The 23,191-nt window shown below is 42.8% G+C and overlaps 1 protein-coding gene across 2 annotated transcripts in view; it reads left to right on the forward strand.

Annotated features, from left to right (window-relative positions):
* The first annotated feature begins 3,394 nt into the window (after nucleotides 1–3,394).
* The window catches only part of IL10RB (interleukin 10 receptor subunit beta), a 34,081-nt gene continuing 14,284 nt past the window's right edge, over nucleotides 3,395–23,191 (forward strand). Inside the window, exons 1-3 of one of the 2 annotated variants that reach the window (XM_070750351.1) lie at nucleotides 3,395–3,892; nucleotides 12,394–12,517; nucleotides 21,306–21,469. In XM_070750351.1, coding sequence (XP_070606452.1) covers nucleotides 3,838–3,892; nucleotides 12,394–12,517; nucleotides 21,306–21,469 — 343 coding nt within the window. In that variant the 5' untranslated portion in view covers nucleotides 3,395–3,837. The remainder of the gene's footprint in view (nucleotides 3,893–12,393; nucleotides 12,518–21,305; nucleotides 21,470–23,191) is intronic. The other variant, XM_070750352.1, reaches the window with a different exon arrangement.

A 23,191-nucleotide genomic window follows, 5' to 3' on the forward strand; every position in this document is an offset into this window, starting at 1 on the left:
AGCCATTTTTTAAAAAGATTGCTTAATTTGACACCAATCAAAGCATCTACATTTTGTTCCACTTGCTCCTCTTTTGGGAATGAGTTCAGGTAATCAATCCAGCTGCAGTTAGCCACCAATAAACCCATAGGGGAGATATCTGATCTTAGGAGGAGGATCAGCATCTTCAAAATAATCTTATTATTACAAACAATGATAGCAATTCATTTTGATAACCAGTGAGGCCAGCCTGGTTTATCCCAGGAAATGGTGATACAACAATGGCTGAGCTGTGCAAAAATTCCTAGTGAAGAAAGGCTGCAAGGTTTGCTTTATTGGAAAAAATAAAGGACAAAGGGGGTCAAAGTGAAAAAAAGATTCATAAGAAAAAAGTTTATAATTTTGCTGTACAAAGCAAAATTCAACAGCAAAACCAGTACTGTAAAACTTGACAAAACGCATTTTAGTAAACATTTCTAAAATAAAACAGTATGTTGCAGTTAAAGAGGAGTTAAACATTTTTCAGGAGCTGAGGATGAGATGGAGATTCTGCCCTAGGATGTGGTAGAAAAGAGATAGTTCCAAAGCATGCTTGTGTTGAGTTTATATGAAAAGGAGAAAAAACTTCAAAGGACTATGTTTTAATTATGATGATTTATGACACAGATGCTTGCTCCATCTTGCATGATATTAAAAACAGGAGTGAAAACTTGGTTAATACACTTCCTCTTTATGGAATGAAGCAAATTAATATCTTCTCTCTTCCTGTTTTGCTTTTTGAAACAAAGACCTTCCTGATTTAAAAGAAAGACAGTCATTTCAAGGAAAGACATTGATGAGATGTTTTTATTTATTTATTTTATTTTATTTGTCAAACATGTATAGGATAGTAGTAGTTTGTAAAAACATAAGTAGAAAGTAATGATAAAAGAGGACAATAGGACAGGGACGGTAGGTACAATGGTGCACTTATGCACGCCCCTTACAGACCTTAGAAACGGGGAGAGGTCAACTGTAGACAATCTAAGGTTAAAGTTTTTGGGGTTTGGGGAAGAAACCACAGAGTCAGGTACAGTAGTCCCTCACCTATCGCTGGTGTTACGTTCCAGACCTGGCCGCAATAGGAGAAATCCGCGATGGGGAATTTATCGACTGATAGTACAGTACTTATTTAAGTATTTATATTGTAATTGTTTGGTAAGTTTTCATTGTTTTAAGTGTTTATAAACCCTTCCCACACTATTTATTTTAGATACAGTATTTAAATACAGTATTTACAATTTTAGATTTTTTATTTTTTTTAAAAAAACCTGCCGATCGAGTTCGGCGGGCTGTTTAAATCTGCTGATCAGCTTCCTCAGAAACCCGCGATGAAGTGAAGCCGCAGTAGGTGAAGCGCGGTATAGCGAGGGACTACTGTAATACATTCCAGGCATTGATCACTCTGTTGCTGGTGGTATTTTCTGCACTCAAGTTTGGAGTGGTTTACTCTTCCTCTCGCAACAAAATACCCTACGCAACTAGACTTACAATCCTAGGTTTAGAAAGCTTAGAACTATGTCGCCTTAAACATGACCTAAGCATAGCCCATAAAATCATCTGCTACAATGTCCTTCCTGTCAACGACTACTTCAACTTCAACCACAACAACACACAAGTATACAACAATCACGAATCCCAGCGGCCGATGAGGTCCCACAGAGTTGGCCTTCTCCGGGTCTCGTCGACCAAATAGTGTCAACTGGCGGAACCCAGGGGAAGAGCCTTCTCTGTGGTGGCCCCGGCCCTCTGGAATCAACTCTCTCCAGAGATTCAAACAGCCACCACCCTCCTCGCCTTCCGTAAAATGCTGAAGACCCACTTTTGTTGCCAGGCGTGGGGATAATTACCACCTCCCCCCCCCTTTTTTATTATGTGTTCGGCCTTATTGTATGATAGATCAGGTTGAATGTGTATGATTGCATAGTTAGGGATTTTATTATGTTATTAATGCTTTCTTAAATTGTTTTAATGTTTATTATTGTATTTGTAAGGTATTGTATTACTGTTATGCTATGAGCCGCCCCAAGTCTTCAGAGAGGGGCGGCATACAAATCTAATAAACTATAACTATAACTAATACAAACTTAAATTAAATTTCTCTAAATTCGACTGCAGAAAATACAACTTTAGTAACCAAATAGTTGATGCATGGAACTCACTACCAGACTCTGTAGTATCATCTCCTAATCCCCAAAACTTTACCCTTGGACTATCCACTGTTGACCTCACATGATTCCTAAGAGGTCATAAGGTGCACCGGAGTACATTCCGTCCCTTGTCCTAATGTTCCTCTTTTACTAGTATCATGCATATAAATATTATTATATCTTTGTATACAGAGGTGGGCTGCTAAGGTGGAACCGTGAGGCGTGCTTGCTCCTGTGACTCTGAGTGCTAGGGGCGTCCAGCACAATTACACTACTGCACCTGGGCACGTAGCGAAATCGCAGAGACACACAGGGACGCCCACATTGCACTTACGTGTTTGTGTGCGATTTTGATACCTTCCCAGGTGCAGTAGAAATATAGAAACATAGAAAATTGACGGCAGAAAAAGACCTCATGGTCCACTTAGTCTGCCCTTATACTATTTCCTGTATTTTATCTTAGGATGGATATATGTTCATCCAAGGCATTTTTAAATTCAATTACTGTGGATTTACCAACCACGTCTGCTGGAAGTTTGTTCCAAACATCTACTACTCTTTCAGTAAAATAATATTTTCTCATGTTGCTTTTGATCTTTCCCCCAACTAACTTCAGATTGTGTCCCCTTGTTCTTGTGTTCACTTTCCTATTAAAAACACTTCCCTCCTCAACCTTATTTAACCCTTTAACATATTTAAATGTTTCGATCACGTCCCCACTTTCCCTTCTGTCCTCCAGACTATACAGATTGAGTTAAGTCTTTCCTGATACGTTTTATGCTGAAGACCTTCCACCATTTTTGTAGCCTGTCTTTGGACCCATTCAATTTTATCAATATCTTTTTGTAGGTGAGGTCTCCAGAACTGAGTAGCGTACTTGCGCTGGACTCCGCTAGTACTCAGAGCCATGAGGGCGAGCACACATCACCGTTCCACCTTAACAGCCCACTTCTGCTTGTATGCCACCAATACGTACTTGACAAAACAAACAAATAAATAAAATACAGTTTGAATCTATTACTGCTCCTGTGTTGCTGCGGTTGAGGGTGACGTGGTCATTAAGAGGAAGGACATTTTGGTATATGATTTTATGAACGACAGTTGCTTATTAAACCAGAAAGTGTCAGTGATGGGATGGGGGCGTCAGGCTTTGCAGCGGTTGCTACCGGGCCGTCCCTTGGCCCTCGCTGTGGAAAGGTAGCACCTATAGAAGCGGCTGCTCCGGCGGCGAAGGTGGGGCTTTGGTGCGGAGTGGTGGCTCGGCAGACGGAGGGAACGCACTCGGGGGCGGAGGCGCTTTGTTGTTTTTCCTTCCTTGCGTAACCGCCGAAAGAGGGTTTGTTAGAGCGGCGGCCTCAGGGGGCCAAGGTTCACCTGCGGCGCGAGAAAAGGGAATCGAGACCGTGCGGTAGAAAAAGCGAGTTTCGGCTAATGGGGGAAACGAGGCGCAGCCGAGCGAAGGCGGGCGGCCAAAGCGTCCTGGAGTGAGGAGGCGTTGCCCAGAAGCGGGGCGCCCCCCTCCCCCAGCCAGCCAGCCCCGTTCCTGTGAGGAATTCACCTCGGCGGGGCCTCCCGCGCGCGCTCGAGGCGCGTGAGAAGGACCCCCTTCAATTCCCACAGGGGCGCGAGGCAAAGCCGGAGGACGGCGCTCGGCGATGGTAGCCGAGAAATGGTCCCGACGAGAACCTGGTGGGGTCTCATTTGCGGCTGCGTCTTCTGGCCAAGTAAGGAGGGTTGAAAGGGAGTAGCAAAACTAGATTGGAAAAGGCGCGGTTCCCCCCCCCCCCACTTCAGCCCTTTAACAGAGAGGTCTTCGAACTTGGATACTTGGGGACTTCAACTCCCAGAATTCTCTAGCCAGCTATGCTTTTTCCACAGCTATGCTTTTTTCTCCCTCAGCTATGCTGGCTGGAGAATTCTGGGAGTTGAAGTCCCCAAAGGCTTAAAGTGGCCGAGTTTGAGGACCCCTGCCTTAGGAGTGGGCGGAGGGCCTGTGGAAAAGTTCGGCGGTCTTTCTCCGGCCGAAAGTGGCGGCTGCGTTTGCCCCTCCGCGCCTGTTTAAACGGCGCGCTCAATTGTTACACTTCATCGTGAATGGAAGGGATTGGGGGGTGGGGTGGGGTGCTGTGGATAGATCCTTAGGTGACTTGACAGAATTTGCCAATTAAAAGTTATTGCTGGTTAAACATAACGTGGTCACTCTAATGCAGAAGTCCTCAAACCTGGCAACTTTTAAGCTTGTGGACGTCAATTCCCAGTATTTTCCAGTATTTTCAGTTCACAACTGATTTCTCACCTCAAGAGAAGTTTCCCTGACTGAGTAGACAAAGGAAATTCCCCCAAAAGATTTGTTTTGACCAGACGTTAAAAGAAAAATGTATCATAAAATACTGTTGGTAGCTAAATAAGGGATGTGTGATAAGCTTTTAGGAAATTGGATTTGATGGTTTCTAACTTCAAATATTCTTATAGATGTACAAGTGTTACAAATGTTATACAGTTACAAGTTTAGTTTAATTGCTTCAGGAAGATAGTTATTACAGTATTACATTGGCATATTTATTAATCACAAATAATGCTCTTTGGGCTCTTAAATTACCGGTAAGCTTATTCAATTGGTTAGTCCAGCAAGTGGAAAACTGAAAATGAACATCTAGATAAGTAAAGGTTTTGACCTGTGAAGTAAGTCTCGCATTGAACTTACCAGTATATCTTTTTTGTGACTAAAATTTTTTTCTTGAAAGCTTTGCCTCAGTAGTTAAATCCAACTTTTTTTTACTACCAGTTTTGTGGGTGTGGCTTGGTGGGCATGGCAGGGGAAGGATACTGCAAAATCTCCATTCCCACCCCACTCAGGGGCCAGCCAGAGGTGGTAGTTGCCAGTTTTCCGAACTACTCAAAATTTCCACTACCAGTTCTCCAGAACCAGCACCTGCTGGATTTCACCCCTGCTTTACCTCCATTTTACTGTCAGCCTTCAATACCTTCAACCTTGGTGTCTTTCTGGAGTGGCTTAGGGGTTAGGAGTGGGAGATTTTATGTCCGTGATGGCGAACCTATGGCACGTGTGCCAAAGGTAGCATGCAGAACCTTCTCTGTGGACATGCACGCTATTGCCAGCTGCTCTTCTGGTTTCCAACCAGAAGCACCAGGAAATGGCCCAAAACAGCCCCCAAACTGACCAAAATTTGCCCCAAAAACAGGCATATATGCACTGGCCAATTGGTCTTCAGGTATCCACTGGTCCAGTGTGTGCACATGCATTCGCGTTCCAGTTTGGGCACTCGGTCCCAAAAAGATTTGCCATCACCATTCCATGTTGTCTTGGTTCACTTCCTTCCTCTATGCTTGTTCTCGCTGTTGATAGGAGTGTCTATGAAGATTCTCAGTTATCCAGGTTACGGTTGTCCCAAAAGGGCTTTTCCAAGAGATAATTGGACACTCTTTGTTTTTCCTTGAAGGTGTTTCTCTTCTCATCCAAGAAGCTTCTGAAGAAACTTCTTGGATGAGAAGAAAAAAGAAAAAAAAATTAGTTAACACTTGGGAAAAAAAAACCTTTGGATTTTGATAGGAAGGGAGAGGCCTGACCCTCATCCCCTGTTTTGCAGGGTTCAGTATTTTCTCCACTTCTGTTTAACATTATGTGAAGCTGCTGAGTGGGATCATCCGCTACCATGGCAGGAAATATTATCAACATGCTGATGACACCCAGCCATATCTCTGCCCATGGGGAATTAAGCTATGCTGTGACTGTCCTCTTGTGAAAGCATGCAGCCCTCCCCCCGTGGGTCGACCTCTAGGGAGGCACTGCATGCCATGATCGCCACATCAGAATGAAGCGACAGAAAGTTTTCTCGATAAGGCGACCTTGAATGCATCAAGACCTCTCCTTTTTATTGTGTATTCACAGTTCTGACATGTGGTACAGAATAACCAATTCGCGAACGCCACATATATTAAACCATCCTCCAACTATTCATTCCTATACCATATAAGGCTTCCCTTTAGGTAATTAACAGAAGCTACATTCCTTGCCTTTTCCCTAGATTTCGTGTTAGCAAAGAAATGTCAGTAATGCATACCTTATATGGAAGTTCTATAGGTTTTCTTTAAATGCTTTCCATACATGGTCATGATTCTGCAGGATGCTTATTCAGCCTAGACTTTGCTGCCTGCCTTTCCATAGAGGAAGAATTAAGATTTTATTCAGCACATAATTTAGGCTTAAAACATCACTCTCCAGCAATATTTTATTCCCAAATTTCAGTGCTTAAAAACCTATGATTACAACACTCTTACAGTGCCTGGAGGCTGTTAACTGCTGGACGGGTAGTAATGGGTTGACACTGAATCCTGGCAAGATAGAATGACTCGGGGTTTGTGATTCTTTGGCCCATGTAGAATTGCCATCTTTGTGTGGCATTGCCCCAGACAGACTGGGTGCATAATCTGGGGTTTCTCCTGTAACTACTGCTTGAGGAGCAAGAGGAAGTTATGGTCAGCAGGGCCTTTGCACAACCACAGCTTATGTGCCAGTTATGTCTTTTTTGCAGATCAAATCTCTGCTCACAGTAACTCTCGCCCTAGTCACCACCTATCTTGACTATTGTAATATGATTTACACGGGGCTGCCAAGAAGCTTCAGTTGGTTCAAAATGCAGCGACCCACATGGTTTTGTGCAGGCCTAGATGTCCATGTGTCATCTCTCCTGTGGGAGCTGCATTGGATGTCAATTTGCTTCCATGTTCAAAGTGCTGGGGGTCACCTTTGAAGCCCTACAAATAACCTGGTACTTGCGACCTGGTTATTTGAAGAATGGTCTTCTGTCTATTGTATCTACCCAACTTAGCAGTGCAGGGAGGCAAGTAATGCTTGGAGCTTCCTCTCCCAATAAAGTCCATCTGATGGGACCCAGCAGGGCCTTCTTTGTGATGACTCCCTTATGCACACCCCTTACAGACCTCTTAGGAATGGGGTGAGTTCGACTGTAGATAGTCTAAGGCAGTGTTTCCCAACCTTGGCAACTTGAAGATATCTGGACTTCAACTCCCAGAATTCCCCAGCCAGCATTCGCTGGCTGGGGAATTCTGGGAGTTGAAGTCCAAATATCTTCAAGTTGCCAAGGTTGGGAAACACTGCTTTAGAACATCATTCTCACAGATATAAGATTAGCCCCCCACTCTGACACTGTTTTGCTAGGCCCTGAAGTCCTGGTTTTGCCCATGGAGCGGCATATTTGATTAACAGTTGTCATTGAGTGTGGAGTGGGGACAATTACTTTTTATTTTTATATTGGTTTTATAACCAATATATAAGCCACCCAGAGTCGCTGGGTATAAATAAATAAATTTCAAAGAATTCCTTAGAGCCCAGTTTCCCACACTGTGAGATATACTTCCTGTGGGAACTTTTCCTGAAGTTTAACCAAATTGTTTTTACAGTTCATTTGGTTTCTGAGTTTTGAGGGGAAGTGTGTACATGAAGCTTATGTTAAGCAAGGTGCAAAAGCTTTAGGAACCCCTGCGTTAGAGCAAGGCAGAGTTATGGATACAAGGATCACATTACTGAGAAGAAAGAGAATAGAAATGGGTCAGTGAGCAAGAGTTGAAGATTGAAATTCTGGCACAGCAAAAATGTTAAAGACGTCATAAACAAATCGTAATTGGACAAAAATACATCCTCATTTAATAATCTTTTGGATTATGATAGTTTCAGTTAAATTACCATTTTGATTGCCCTGAACTTGTGTGGCAGTACATTTATACAATGCTGTTATGAAGGTATGGCCATTGAGTGGATTGGTAATTAATTTCTTTCAGAAACTGCCTTGTGGTTTTAAGTCTATAATCCTTTAAGTCCTATAATCATTTGGTAAACACTTTTTAGTGATCTTTTCAGACAGATGGTGTGAAATTATGCTTTGGTCCATTGCCAAGTGTTCACATTTGATCCAGCCTGTGTAGGAGCCAAAGTATTGTCTGATAACATCTAATCCAATAGTTTGCAGTGTGAGAATCTAGCATAGAGTGACTCACTTGTTCACCAAATGATTCACCGAGAAAGTCAAATGGATGGAGCCAGAGTTTTCCATCTTCTTCACCTTAACTGCAAGTCCCCTCTCCATTTCCCAACCAATCTAGCTTCCGGAAATATCCCTAAATATCCTTTTAATACCTTATGTGCTTTTCCCAGGAAATTTTTCTCCCTGGCTCAAATTAATATTACCCATCAGAATGACAACAGGCAGCCTTTCCTATGAGAGCAGGAGTGGGAAAAATCCCTTTGTCTCTTTCCACAATGTGGTCAAGGAAATTTCAGTGTCAGAATAGAATGGAGTGGAGTGGAGTGGAATGGAATGGAATAGAATAGAATAGAATTCTTTATTGGCAAGTGTGATTGGACACACAAGGAATTTGTCTTTGGTGCATATGCTCTCAGTATACATAAAAGAAAAAAGATATATTTGTCAAGAATCATGTGGTACAACACTTAATGATTGTCATAGGCAGGGGTGGGCAGCAGGCAGGATGGGGTGGAACACAGTTCCACCAGCGGAAATGAAGCTGAATGTGCAGCTTCAGCTGACCGGTGGCAGTCACTTCCTGGAATACCAGTCTCCACTCAGCTCTCTTTTTTCCCCCTCCTTCTGCTGCTGCTGCGCACGCCTCTCTTTTTTCCTCTCTCCTCCTTCCTGGCCTCAGACGAGCTTCCCTGTCTCCTGCCCGGCTTCCCTCCAGCCTCACTTGGCCATCTCCTGAGGACAGGAAGGAGGAAAGAGGAAAAAAGTGAGGAGCGCACAGCAGCAGCAGCAGGGGGAAAAAAGAAAGCCGAGCCAAGCCATGCAAAAGCAGTCTGGGCTCCGGTCTTTTTCCCCTTGCAAAGCCTTCACTCCACCCACAGCTGAGATGAAAAGGCGATGTGCGGCGATAATAACCTTGTGACTCTCCCTTGACTTTCCGATATTATTAAATCCCCACACATCCTCCTCCTCCTCTTTGGAAAGCAACAGGGAGACCCGCACGGGCAGGAGTTGCGGGGGGTCCTTTTCCGCCCCCATCTTTTCTCAACAGCTGATCAGCACCTGTTCTCATAGCTACCCAGCCTAAGGCAGGGGGGCGACTCAGGAAGGAGAGCATGGGAAACGCGAAGCAAATTGTCACCCCAGCAAGCAACACTGGTGAGGTTGTAATTCGAGGACTTAACAGTTCACTTGAATGATGATGATCATTCAAGCCACTCCCACCTGGTCACATGATTGGCAAGCCACACCCACAAAATAAGGCACACCTATTGTGTGGCAGTAAAAATTTTGGCTGCCCATTACTGGTCATACGGGTCAAATAAGCAATGAAGAAACAATAAAAAGTGGCCAAAACTCCAACTAAGATGAATTTAGAGCATTTCTTAATTTCATCAGCGCTAATTCAAGCATGTTGCTTAGAAAAGGGATATTAGCTTCAACCTATAGTTCAAATCTTCCGATCCAGGGATTGGGAGTCAGAGGAGGGGAATGTTTGCTTCTATGGCTACATTTACTGGATAGAACTCCTCTTTCATACAAAGAGGAATTTATAACCTGCTTCATTAAACATAAAAAGCCATGAGATGAAAAGGGCAGAATAACAGGTGCTTTACCCCCTTAAGGATTGAAAGTCTGCCAAAGATATTGGCCCACAATGTGTTTTGTGTATGTTTGCAGAATGAACAGCAGAAACAGGCATGGCAACATGATTGATTTCATCATCAAAATATCTAGCTAGCATCTCAGCAAGCTATCAAAGTTTCCGTATGATTTAGCTTGGTCAGCTCTCGAAATATTTTGGATTATGTAGAAAAGTTGTGCTATGTAACAGTGGAAATATAATATTTTTTTCCCTATACATTACCATGTACAATAAATAGTACAACTAATAATGTAATCAGTAGTTGATCAGATTTAAAACATGCTGTTTTCCTCCATTTGTCCCAATTCATTTTTTTACTTTCAGTTGGTATATACTATACCTCAACAACAAAAATAAACTCTGGATAGTAGGATAAGATAGTAGGATAGGAATATTTAGAAGCATTTGTGTAAAGATCTATTATCCGTAAAGTGACCAAGACTTCAGCACCAGTACTCCCTGTACTGATAGTATTTCCTTTGGTGAAAACAGGTGCTCTTGTTTCTCTTGGACACAATATATTCATTTCTTTCTCAAGAGAAGGTCATTCCTATCTGCAACAGCAGCAACAAAGATAAAAGGTTTTTTTTTAATGTTTTTTGCCAGTGACAACAAAATAAACTCTGGATAGTAGGATAAGATAGTAGGATAGGAATATTTAGAAGCATTTGTGTAAAGATCTATTATCCGTAAAGTGACCAAGACTTCAGCACCAGTACTCCCTGTACTGATAGTATTTCCTTTGGTGAAAACAGGTGCTCTTGTTTCTCTTGGACACAATATATTCATTTCTTTCTCAAGAGAAGGTCATTCCTATCTGCAACAGCAGCAACAAAGATAAAAGGTTTTTTTTTAATGTTTTTTGCCAGTGACTCTACAATGTAACCTATCTGGGTTTCTATTTCCATATTCATTTGGTAGCGGTTATGGGATTCAATTTTTTTTTTACTACTGTACCTGTTTTGTTTGCGTGGCTTTGTGTGCGTGGCATGGCTTGTTGGGCGTGGCAAGGGAAGGATACTGTAAAATCTCAATTCCCACCCCACTCCATGGAAAGGTTACTGCAAAATCCCCATTTCCTACAGATTAGCTGGGACTCAGGAGGCAGAGAATAGGTGGGTTGGGGCCAGTCAGAGGTGGTATTTACCGGTTCTCCTCAAAATTTCTGCTACTGGTTCTCCAGAAATGGTCAGAACCTGCTGAATCCCACCTCTGTTTAGTAGCATTTGGGTAATGGCAAAACCAGTCTCCAGCCATGTCATTCAGGAGGTTGCTAAACTCAGGAACCTCCCTCTGATTATGAGAATTTTGTTGTGCTGAGCCTCTGAACTCAAAGACCTCAGGAATCCTATTTTCAGGAATCTTCAAAAGGGCAATACGATTCAGAGTTTCAACACCACCTTTGTTCTTTATTAACCTGCTGAGACTTGGGGAAATTACATCATTATAAACAATTACAGGAATACCTCGTCTTATGAACTTAATTGGTTCGGGGAGGAGGTTCGTAAGGCAAAAAGTTCGTAAGACAAAACAATGTTTCCCATAGGAAACAATGGAAAATCAATTAATGCGTGCAAGCAAAAAAAAAATCGCAAAAACAGCGCTCCGCTGGGCGCCGCCACCCGGCTGTCACCTTTTGAAAAAGCCAGGTGCTTTTCAGCATTCTCCCGAATGCCGAACCCGGAAGTTCGGCAAAAGTTCGGGTTCGGGTTCAGGAGGCTGCCGAGAAGCCCCGCCGAGAAGCCCCGCCGCCCAGCTGTTGCCTTTTGAAACAGCCGGGGGGCTTCTCGGCATTCTCCCGAACGCCAAACCCGGAAGATCAGCAAACGTTTGGGTTTGGGTTCGGGAGGCCACCGAGAAGCCCTGCCGCCCAGCTGTCACCTTGCCAGAAGAGCCGCGGAGCAGTCGGCCGGTTGGGAGGCTCAAACAGAGGTGGGGAATCCCAATAGGGAATTCCATGGGTGGAGCTTTGACGTGTCATGGAGACATCCTTCCTGGAGTCCATGTTTCGGCTGGCCAGGAAGGACGTCTTTGTGACATCAAAGTTCCGCCCATGGAATTCCCTATTGGGATTCCCCACCTCCGTTTGAGCCTCCCGACCAGCTGACAGCTCCGCAGCTCTTCTGGCAAGGTGACAGCCAGGCGGCAGGGCTTCTCGGCGGCCTCATGAACGCCAAACTCGGAAGTTCGGCAAAAGTTCGGGTTCGGCGTTCAAGGGAATGCCGAGAAGCCCCCTGGCTGTTTCAAAAGGCGACAGCTGGGCGGTGGCGCTTTGTGGCAGCCTTACGAACCCGAACACTGAACCCAAACTTTTGCCGAACTTCTGGGATCGGTGTTCGGGAAGCAGGTTCGTAAGGCGGAAAAAGTTCGTAAGAAGAGACAAAAATTTTCCAAACCCCGGGTTCGTATCTCGAAAGGTTTGTATGACGAGGGGTTCGTATCACGAGGTACTACTGTATCTATATTTATATGTTGAAACATATATGTGAATTTTTTGTCCTGTCAGTGAAATAATGTTAAAATCATGCACTGAACAGTATTTCTTCTTTGCATATTACAGTACATGCAATTATCCAAGAGCCTCAGAACATACGAATAAATTCAGTTATGCTTAATAGTATTCTCTTGTGGGATCCGTCAAATTTTTCTGAAGGAAATATAACTTATACAATTCAATATAAAAGGTAAATGTGGTAAGAACTGATAATTTTCATAATACATATGAAAAATGTAATTTATTTCTTTTATTCTGTTCACATGTCTTTATATATCTGAAAGTATATTCTAGTTTATTCTGTCAATTCAGCCGTTTATATGGCGAGAACATTTCTTTGGATAACAGCTTATAATTTGAAGTTTGAATTATATTGTGCATATATTCTAAAAGTTATGTAACCTTTAAAAATAGAATCCAGTGATGATTTACCACAAACATTAATTTTAGGATAATCTATATTCCAGAATTAGAGGAACTTTACACATATATATACAACTTTAGAAAACAAAATATCATCTATCAAATATATCAGGCTTTTTATGGAGATATAATTATGATGTCTTCACATACAACCTCTTCTGATTGCTTCTTTTAATCTTTTTCTTAACAGAGAATATCTGCTCAGAATGAAACCACAAAGTATAAAATACCTTGTAGCCGAAAATGATACAAACCCCATTGCATCAACTTTTGACATTAAAAATTAATTAATTTAATATTTCTACCCAATCTATCTTAATATATTATAGGGAGCTGGTAATGGTAAAGCATCAAGTAAAGTGTTGAAAAAGAATCAGTCTGGTGTAGTAGTTAACACACAAGGCTAAGATCAGACTGAGTTCTTAGTCCTGCCAGCTGAGTGGCCTTGGGCCAGTCACACACACTGAGCCCTAGGAAGCAGTCAATGGCAAGCCACTTTTGAAATTTACATTCATCCTTGACCCTTGACCATAAGATGATCTCATCTTATTTTAGCAGATACATCACATTCACATTATTTTTTATGTTCCTCCTAACAATCTAATCCCCATTCGCATGCCACAAAGTGCAGGAAAAATACATTATTATTTACAGACCTTTTTTATTTTTACAAACGTAAGTTCTTTATATCTCATAATGTCTTGTAAATCTCAAGATATTTTTATCCATTTCTTTTCCTTAATAAGCATTTTGCCAAGGCATAAAAATTAATCTACTTTTTTTTCTTTTTTTAATAAGAAAAAAAATCTACTTGCTGCAGTTTGTTGCACTTATTATCACTTGCATTTATTTGTTCTTGCCATTTTTCGGCCAACATAATTATCTTTGATATGTTAATTTACAGATCCATAATCCATATTGCGTTATACAATATTTATATTGTTTGGTTGCTAAATTTTGGCAACCCCTTGGACCATAGCGGGCCAGACCCCCTTGTCCTCCTGGAGTTTGCCCAGATCCATGTCCCTTGCATTGAATGCATTATCTAACCATCTCATCCTCTACTGTGCCCTTTTGCCCTCAATCTTTCCCAACATCAGGGTCTTTTCCAATGAACCCTTTCTTTTTATTGGGTGGCCAAAGTAGCTGACCTTGAGCTTCAGTATCAGTCCTTCGAAAGAACAGTCAAGGTTGATTTCCTGTAGGATTGGCTGATCTTATACTGAGTCATTTGAGTTCTCAGCCAACAATACACTGTTGTATGTATGCAAAAGTTCATGCATTTGTGTCCCTAATAAGCACATGACTATACATTTTTGCATATTTATCAATGAACGCATTAAACATCCTAGGGCAAATTACATATTCTTGTTTTACTCCCTGCTCACCACTCACCAAATGTACCATTTACTTTCTCATGACCCCCCCCCCCCCCCCCATATGCTGTTTTTATGTTTATACAAAAGCTTCCATAATTGAACCCTATTGCTTTTATCCTGCACTTTCTCTAAATCAGCACACATTTTCTGGTTAACTTTCCTCAATACTTTATTATTGTGGGTTTTTTTTTAAAAAAAAGGGTCTGCATAAAGCCAAGCTATGCTTCACAAATTTGGTTTCCCCTTATATTCTTTCAATAATTTTTTACTCAAAGGTCTGAGAATTCTTAACCAACTACGGTAACTCCTCTTCAGTTTTTACACTGATAATTTATTTTCCCTTTATATAAGATAACAATAATGGCATTCTTCCAACTGCCAGGCAGAGATGCAATCTTCAGACTCATTTTAAGCAGCTCAGCCATTCTCCAAAGATTTTAGCATTTTTTCAGTTACACCATCTGCACATGAAGCTTTTACCATTTTTTAAAAAACATTCTCATAGCAATTGATTTTTTTCCTAGCCATTTTTCCTTTTCCTCTTCTTTTACTGTTCAACACAACACTATTATACTCACATAAATCTGTAACATATGTTTTTAGCCCTGTTTAACTTTGATTTTACCCAAATAATTTCACTTTTATTTTGAACTACCCTATATTCATTCTGCTGAAGTTTTATTGCCAAACTTCACTTTCATTAACATTTTAGCAGTCATTCTCTTTTATCCATTTATCCTCATATACTGTATTGTCTCTTTCATTTCATTATCCTATAAAGTGGTGATGGTGAACCTTTTTTTCCTCGTGTGCCGAAAGAGCATACACACGCGCTATCATGCGTACACGAGTGCCCTTACCCATAATTCAATGCCCAGAAAGGGCAAAAATAGCTTCCCCCACCCCTCAGAGGCCCTCTGGAGGCCGGAAACGGCTTGTTTCCCAACTTCTGGTGGACCTAGTAGGCTCATGTTTCACCCTCCCCAAACTGCACAGGCTTCCCTCAAGCTGGGAGAGGGTAAAATTCCCTGCCCCATCCCCCCAGCAGCTCTCTGGAAGCCAAAAATGCCCTCCCAGAGCTTCTTTGCAAGCCAAAAATCAGCTGGCCAGCCCACACATGCATGTTGGAGCTCAGCTAGGGCAAGGGCTTGTGTGCCAGCAGATATGGCTCCGCTTGACGCCAGTGGCACCTGTGCCATATGTTCGCCATCACTGCTATAAACCATACTTTTCATAGTTTTCTATTAGTGTTAACTCCAGACACTTTTAGGGCATTTTATAACATCTTCCTCATTAACTTACTTTATGGTTTGTATTAATTCTGTTACAAAATTAACCAATTTCTAACACTAGTTCACAGATAATTTCTAGTCACAATTCTGACAATTACAGGTGGTCCTCAAGTTACAACAGTTTGTTTGGTGACCATTCAAAGTTACAGTGGCACTGCAAAAAATGACATGATAGTTTTTCACACTTACGACCTTTGCAGCATCCCCAGGATGGTTCATACTTAAGACCGTTGCTGTGTCCCAAGATCATGTGATTCCCTTTTGCAACCTTCTGACAAGCAAAGTCAAGGGGGAAGCCAGATTGATTTAACAACCGGATTACTAACTTATTAACTAAGTTAGTAGATTCACTTAACAACTGTGGCAAAAAGGTCGTGAAATGGGGCAAAATTCACTTAAGAAGAATCTCACTTAGCAACAGAAATGTTAGGTCTCATTGTGGTCATAAGTCGAGGACCATCTACACTCAAATTTCATTCTTTCACTTCTTTCCTTTTCTTTCAAGTCCATTTCCCCACAGATCCACTTCTGATACTATCTAAAATAGACTGTCCCACATTCAAAACCTCTCACCATGCAATTATTTATCAGCTATACTCCATAATACCAAGTCACTTTCATTTAGATTTATTTATTTTTTAAAAAGAGTAGGTTAAGTTAACGGTAAGGGCAGAACAATCAGGTTTGCAGATTTGGCCAGGATGCCACAAAGCCTCAGTTTATTCCCAGCAGATTTGGGAATTGATTTTGAGTCCATCTTCAATCTGAAAAGGTCTATTTATTATTTTTATTTGTTTGTTTTGTCTGGTATGTATTGGTGGTATACAAAGATATAATAATATCTATATACATGATACTAGTAAAAGAGAAACATTAGGACAGGGGACGTAAGGCACACTGGTGTACTTATGCATGCCCCTTAGGAATCTTAGGAATCGGGTGAGGTTAACATTGGATAATCTAAGGGTAAAGTTTTGGGGGTTAGGTGATGATACTACAGAGTCAGGTAGTGAGTTCCATGCATCAACTCCTCGGTTATTAAAGTCGTATTTCCTGCAGTCAAGTTTAGAGCGGTTTACTTTAAGTTTGTATCTGTTGTGTGCTCGTGTGTTGTTGTGGTTGAAGCTAAAGTAGTCGTTGACAGGAGGGACATTGTAGCACATGATTTTATGGGATTTGCTTACATTGTGTTTAAGACAACATAGTTCTAAGCTTTCTAAACCTAGGATTGTAAGTCTAGTTGCGTATGGTATTCTGTTGGAGTGGAGGACTCTTCTAGTAAAGTATCTCTGGACATTTTCTAGAGTGTTTATGTCCGAAATGCAGTTTGGTAGTAGGTCATCTTTAATACCTTTAATACTTTAAATACTATCTTTAAATAATTAATAGTAGCTCATCTTTAATACCAGCCCATACCAGTATCCCACCTCCACCTTGCTGGTGTCTGAGTCAAAGTTGAGCTCCCGCGCTCGAAACTCATCCAGTCATGGGCCCATCCATCTGGTTGGTCAGGAGTCACTCCCATCTCATCAATCCATAAAACCTTTGAAAAATCTGTCTTCACGTATTTCTTGGCCCAGTCTTGCTGATTCAGCTTATGTGTCTTGTTCAGTGGTGGTCAGGTTTTAGCCTTCTTTACTTTGGCCATGCTCTACTGGAACGGGCTGGGACTGCGTGAACCCCCCTGTGCTCCCCTGCGCCCTGCATGTACGTGCCCTGCACGGGATTTGGCTTCTGCGCATGCGCAGAAGCCAAATCTCACGCGAGTATGAGATTTCTGGGATTTTTTTTGATTCTGTGCATGCGCAGAAGTGGGGGGGAAAACGGAAATAGGCTTAAAAAAGTAACTGGCTGCTCGCCACTGCCAGCCGCCAATCTCCCCGCTTGCCACCATTTGCCTCCCCACCTGTCACCTTTCCCTGTCACTGTTCCCTGCCAACTTTCCCCCTGCCTGCCCCCCATGCCTCTCATGTCAGCGGCTCCCTGCAGCCGCTGCCGCCTTTTACCCGGTCTGCCCCCGCCCCTCTCACAGCAGCAGCACCCTGCAGCTGCTGCCGCCTTTTGCCCTGCCAATGCACTGCATCTCTCGCGGCAGCGGCTTTTTGCATCCGCAGCCGCCTTTCACCCTGCCTGTTCCCCGCACCTCTCGCAGCAGCAGCTCCCTGCAGACGCTGCTGCCTTTCGCCCTGCCCGCGCTCCACGCCTCTTGTGACAGCAGCTCCCTGGAGCTGCAAAACAAGGTAAGAGCTGCAAAACAAGGCAAGAGCTGCAAAACAAGGTAAGAGATGCCAGCCCCCTCCGCACCACTTGTCCTCGCTCCCCCCCACTCCCCCACCGAGCCCCTGGATGATATGGTCAAAATATTTACTTGGCTAATAATTGTGCACACTCTTTACATCCCATCATCAAAGAAGTACATTCAGAATACAAAGATTTTGGAGGAACTTTACAGTTAAGAATAGTTTCATTGAAATCTCTTCATTATTTCTAAATATTAAAAACCTTTTTCAGAATATTATCTTCATTTGTACAAATACCGTATTTTCCGGCATATAAGACGACTGGGCGTATAAGACGACCCCCTAACTTTTCCAGTTAAAATATAGAATTTGAGATATACTCGCCGTATAAGACTACCCCTCTTCTGTACATCATAGACCTGACTGAGTCTAGGTCTATGATGTACTTGCATTGAGAAAAAAATCATTTCTGAACATGATAACACAATATTTTAATTACTAATGATGAAGATCTTATTGTTAAAATTATGAATGAATTATTTAGAGAGAGAGAGCCAAGTGGGAGCACTCTTCTGTCTATCTCTCCATATGTCTCTGTCTATCTGTCTTGTCTGCCTCTCATATTTCTCCTCACCACAATTAAGTTTATTATTATAACTCATCATAATTTGTCAACACAAAAAGGTGAACCTGGCTATTTTTCTTTCTCCTACCATCTATTCTGCAGGTATCTTTCAGTCTAACATGCAGCATGCTGACACCTATGTGAGAATCTATTATGGAATGAGAATCTGTATGTGATATCATGATATGGCAATCCAAACAGCCCATCCATTTTTTCCTCTTTCCGCACTTTCTGTCTTTATCCTCTTGCAATGTCACTTAAACAGATTTTAACTTGTCAGGTTTAATTAGTGACCCTGCCAATTTTCAGTACTGTGCAGTGTGCTATGATACAGAGCAGGGTGAATAATATGACCTCAGCTTTTAAAGTTATTTTAAAATGTTGCCTAAGACATATGGAAAGATGATTCTTTTTGGAGGAAAAGTACATTTTCAATGGTTAAACATAAGAACAAATACAAACAGGCAGAAATAAATGCATCCAGTTTAACATTCAATTTTGCAACCACTAATAATGTTGGTCAAGTAGGTACAAAAATACCTGGGGAAATTATCAAAGTCTGGGAAATGGGTCCCTTGTCAGTTAAAAGGAGTGCTGATTTACCACCTGCTAGAGCAGTGATTTTCAACCTTTTTTGAGCCGCGGCACATTTTTTACATTTACAAAATCCTGGGGCACACCACCAACCAAAATTACACAAATCTAATAAATAAATAAATACATACATACATACATACACACACACACACACACACACACACACACATAAATAACCCCCTCATATATACAATCCCATGTAACATCCCCTTATAAATACAGTCAATCATCAATCATCCCTCCTCAAATTTATACCACTGTCTCATTTCTGGGTTCTTCTCCTGTCTTTCCCCCTTTTCTCTCTCATGTTTCTCATTTCTCTCTCTTCCTCCCTTTTTCCCTCATTCCTTCTCCCTCTCACTTCTCCTCTTTTTCCATCCCTGTCTCTCTCCCCCCCCTTACGTGTGTGTGTGTGTGTGTGTGTATACACACTCGAACCATTTCCAAAACCAGTTGAGGGCTGGGGTTTTTTTCTCTTTTATTCTTTTCAAACACAGGTGTGGGCTGGGGGGGGTGTTTCTTATTATTTGGGTGCTTTTTACCATATGCTTCAAGAATCACCTCTCTCCCTCTCTCTTGTTCTCTCTCTCTCTCTTGTTCTCTCTTATTTTCTTTCTGAGGCTCCTCCCACAACGGTGGCTACAGCGGCGCTGGCAATCCGGCCGCTAGCCGCTCCGAGCGGTGTGGGAACGGCCACCCCTCTCACAGTCCAGTCCCGGGCTGACAGTAAAGGGGCTGCTTCCCATCCTCCTTCTCAGAAGGTTTCCTTCTGAGCAAGCTGGCAGGAGGATGGGAAGCAGCCCCTTTACTGTCAGCCCGGGACCGGACTGTGAGAGGGGTGGCCGTTCCCACACCGCTCGGAGCGGCTAGCGGCCGCATCGCCAGTGCCGTTGCAGCCACCGCTAATGTAAAGGGGCTGCTTCCCGGCGGCAGGAACTGCGGGGGGTAGCCGGTGTACGCTCCGGCTAACGAGCCCTTGCCGCAGCTATCCGCCGCTTCTTTCTTCTCCGCCTCGCCTCCGCTACTCCCGCCGCCGCCTTTGCTCTCCCCGCCGGGCAAGAGGCAAAGGCGGCGGCGGGAGTAGCGGAGGCAAGGCGGAGAAGAAAGAAGCGGCGGATAGCTGCGGCAAGGGCTCGTTACGCCGGCTACCCCCCGCAGTTCCTGCCGCCGGGAGTGGTTGGCGCTCGCCCGACGCCTTGTTTTTTTATTTCCCCCTTTGGTTTCTCTTCACAGGCGGGAGTTTGGGAGGCAAGGGAGCGCTCGAGGAGACAGCGTCTTGCGGCATCGCCTCCCGTCGGGTTTACGACGAAGGGACGCTCAGCAACTTCTTTTTCCTTTCGGCGCCATAGCCACCCGCAGTCCCCGGAGCCGGTGGGTTGAGGCAAAGGGCTGCGTTTCCCTTCCCTCCCTCCCTCCTGTCCCCGTCCTGAATGGAAGCCCCGCTCGGCCAAGCAGCCCGGGATCTCCGCCGCTTGCAAACCGGGCGGGCGGAGCGGACCCGCGCTCACTTTCGGCTCCGGGGACTGCGGATGGCTATGGCGCCGAAAGGAAAAAGAAGTTGCTGAGCGATGCCGCAAGACGCTGTCTCCTCGAAGCGCTCCCTTGCCTCCCGAACTCCCGCCTGTGAAGAGAAACCAAAGGGGGAAATGAAAAAACAAGGCGTCGGGCGAGCGCCAACCGATTCCGGAGCTCCCTCGCCGGCTTCATCAACGCGCTGCTGTTGCTGCTGTCGCTGCCGCCTGAGGCGGCGGCACTCGAATCTGGCGTGGTGGAAAATCTGGAGGCAGGCAAAGATTTTCCACCACGCCAGATTCGAGTGCCGCCGCCTCAGGCGGCAGCGACAGCAGCAACAGCAGCGCTTTTTCCTTTCGGCGCCATAGCCACCCGCAGTCCCCGGAGCCAAAAGTGAGCGCAGGTCCGCTCCCCCCCCCTCAATCCCGCTCCCGGCCTCCTCCCGCCCGCGGCTGTGGAATGGGCGCAGTATCCGGCCTATAAGACGACCCCCCACTTTGGAAAATATTTTCAGGGGTTAAAAAGTCGTCTTATACGCCGGAAAATACGGTATATCTGAAGGTAGAAATTTTTAATATTGTTAATTCTGTAAATTGCTTTTTAACTTTTAAACATGTTTTTACTGGGATTTGTGTGGTTCATACTTAACTATGTTCTTTTCTTTTTTATTCATTTGCCTCAATTAAAAAGAATATAAATAAGGAAATACTTTGTATTATATTACATCACAAATGAACTGTCAAATTTAAATGGCTAAAGTTCAGCCCTAGTTTTTATCTAAAATTCATCTTGTAATCAGTATAAAAGGTTTATGTTGATATAACATAAATCTGAAAATGAATATTATTGTTCAGCAAATGAAAGAAAGCTGTTTATTCTCATAATTAATATTGTTTTCTTTTTTTAAAAGTAGTTTGATGTCAAACTTCACTGACTTGTGCCGAAGAATACACTTCACAGAGTGCAATATTTCAAAAACACCTAAATACAGTTTTTCTAATTTGAGAATCAGAGCTGAATTTGAGAATCAACATTCACAATGGATATATCTTAACTTCACACCATTCAAGGACAGTAAGTTGTTCTTCTAAGTCCCTGTTATATGCCTTTGAAGTATTATAGCACAGAACTATTTTTACAACTGTCATAATAAGAGGATACTATTTTAAAAAAAATGTTAGGTTTGAATCATGTTGGACTTTACTATTCTACTAAGGTATGGCGATAACTTGCCATTGATATTTTTAATAGAAAATTAACAGCGTTAATAAACTTCATTTATCATTTTAATATTGGGACTAATGAATAGCTTTAAGAAAGTTTGAGAATGAAAAGCTTAAAAGCCTTGCATCTATCCTTCCCAGAAAAAGTTAAATTTAGGAAATGATAATATTAATATTTCACAGAAGCTGTTTTCTTTCTTGCAATTTACTTCTAAATATTTGTCCTGAGGAATTTTAATATTTTTCTTTAGTAATAAAACATTCTTAATTCTTAGTCCAAACTGAAACTAATATCTCCTATATTACTTTATGTGCTTGATTAAAATCTTTATTTTTTGTTTCAAGAGGCAAGAGTTTCCTACAGATACACACTGTATAAAAATGACTTTGCAGCTTCTTTCTGGGAAACCAGATGAGGTCAACTGTTTTTGGAGAGAATTAGGAAGGCTATCATTAAGGGGGGGAAATTAAGAGAATTTCAGGCCAGCTGCAAAGATACTTTAAAGCAGGGGTCTCCAATCTTGGCAACTTTAAGATTTGTGGGCTTCAATTCCCACAGCTGCTGGCTGAGGAATTCTGGGAGTTGAAGTCCATAAGCCTTAAAGTTTCCAAAGTTGGAGTCCCCTGCTTTAAAAGCCAGCTGTTCTTACCTTTTCTATCTGTTTTCAACAGAGCACAGAAATGAGAGGAAGGGTGATTTTAAATAATGGCCAGGTGTCTGCAGGGCAGGTTTGAAAAACTAAAGATAATATTATGACATTGCATTCAATGTTGCAATCTTTAATTATGTTGTTAGGTTAACTTTTTAAAATCACATCTTGCAAGACACTCCTGGTAATAGGTATGCTGATATGTTGCAATGTTCAGATCTTATATTACTGCCCCTTCCATTCCGTAGAATGGTCCCAGGTGGTTGGGCGCCACTAGCAGTTCTAAGAACCAGTCCAAACTGGGAGCAACCCACCACTGGTACAGACCACTAAAACTGAACATTCAGGCTGTTGCTTAGCATCTTTAGGAAAATGAAACTGAGATCAAAAAGACAGGTAGGCATGGGGTGTAAAATGTAAGGAATAGCACAAGAATATTAATTTATTGAGTAATTGTTGGTACATAGGTAGGTATGAAAAGTTTAAGTTTAAGTTTAAGTTTAATCAGATTTGTATGCTGCCCCTCTCCGCAGACTCGGGGCGGCTCACAGCAACAGCAATACAAGACAAATCCAATATTAAATTAATTTTAAGAACACCATAAGTTAAAAACCAATCATACACACTAGCATACCATACACAAATTTTATAAGCCTAGGGGGAAGGAACATGTCAATTCCCCCATGCCTGACGACAGAGGTGGGTTTTAAGGAGCTTACGAAAGGCTAGGAGGGTGGGGGCAACTCTGATATCTGGGGGGAGTTGATTCCAAAGGGTCGGGGCCGCCACAGAGAAGGCTCTTCCCCTGGGTCCCGCCAAACGACATTGTTTAGTTGACGGGACCCGGAGAAGGCCAACTCTGTGGGACCTAACTGGTCGCTGGGATTCGTGCGGCAGAAGGCGGTCCCGGAGATATTCTGGTC

This window comes from Erythrolamprus reginae, chromosome 4, assembly GCF_031021105.1.
Source record: "Erythrolamprus reginae isolate rEryReg1 chromosome 4, rEryReg1.hap1, whole genome shotgun sequence".
Lineage (NCBI taxonomy): Eukaryota > Metazoa > Chordata > Lepidosauria > Squamata > Dipsadidae > Erythrolamprus > Erythrolamprus reginae.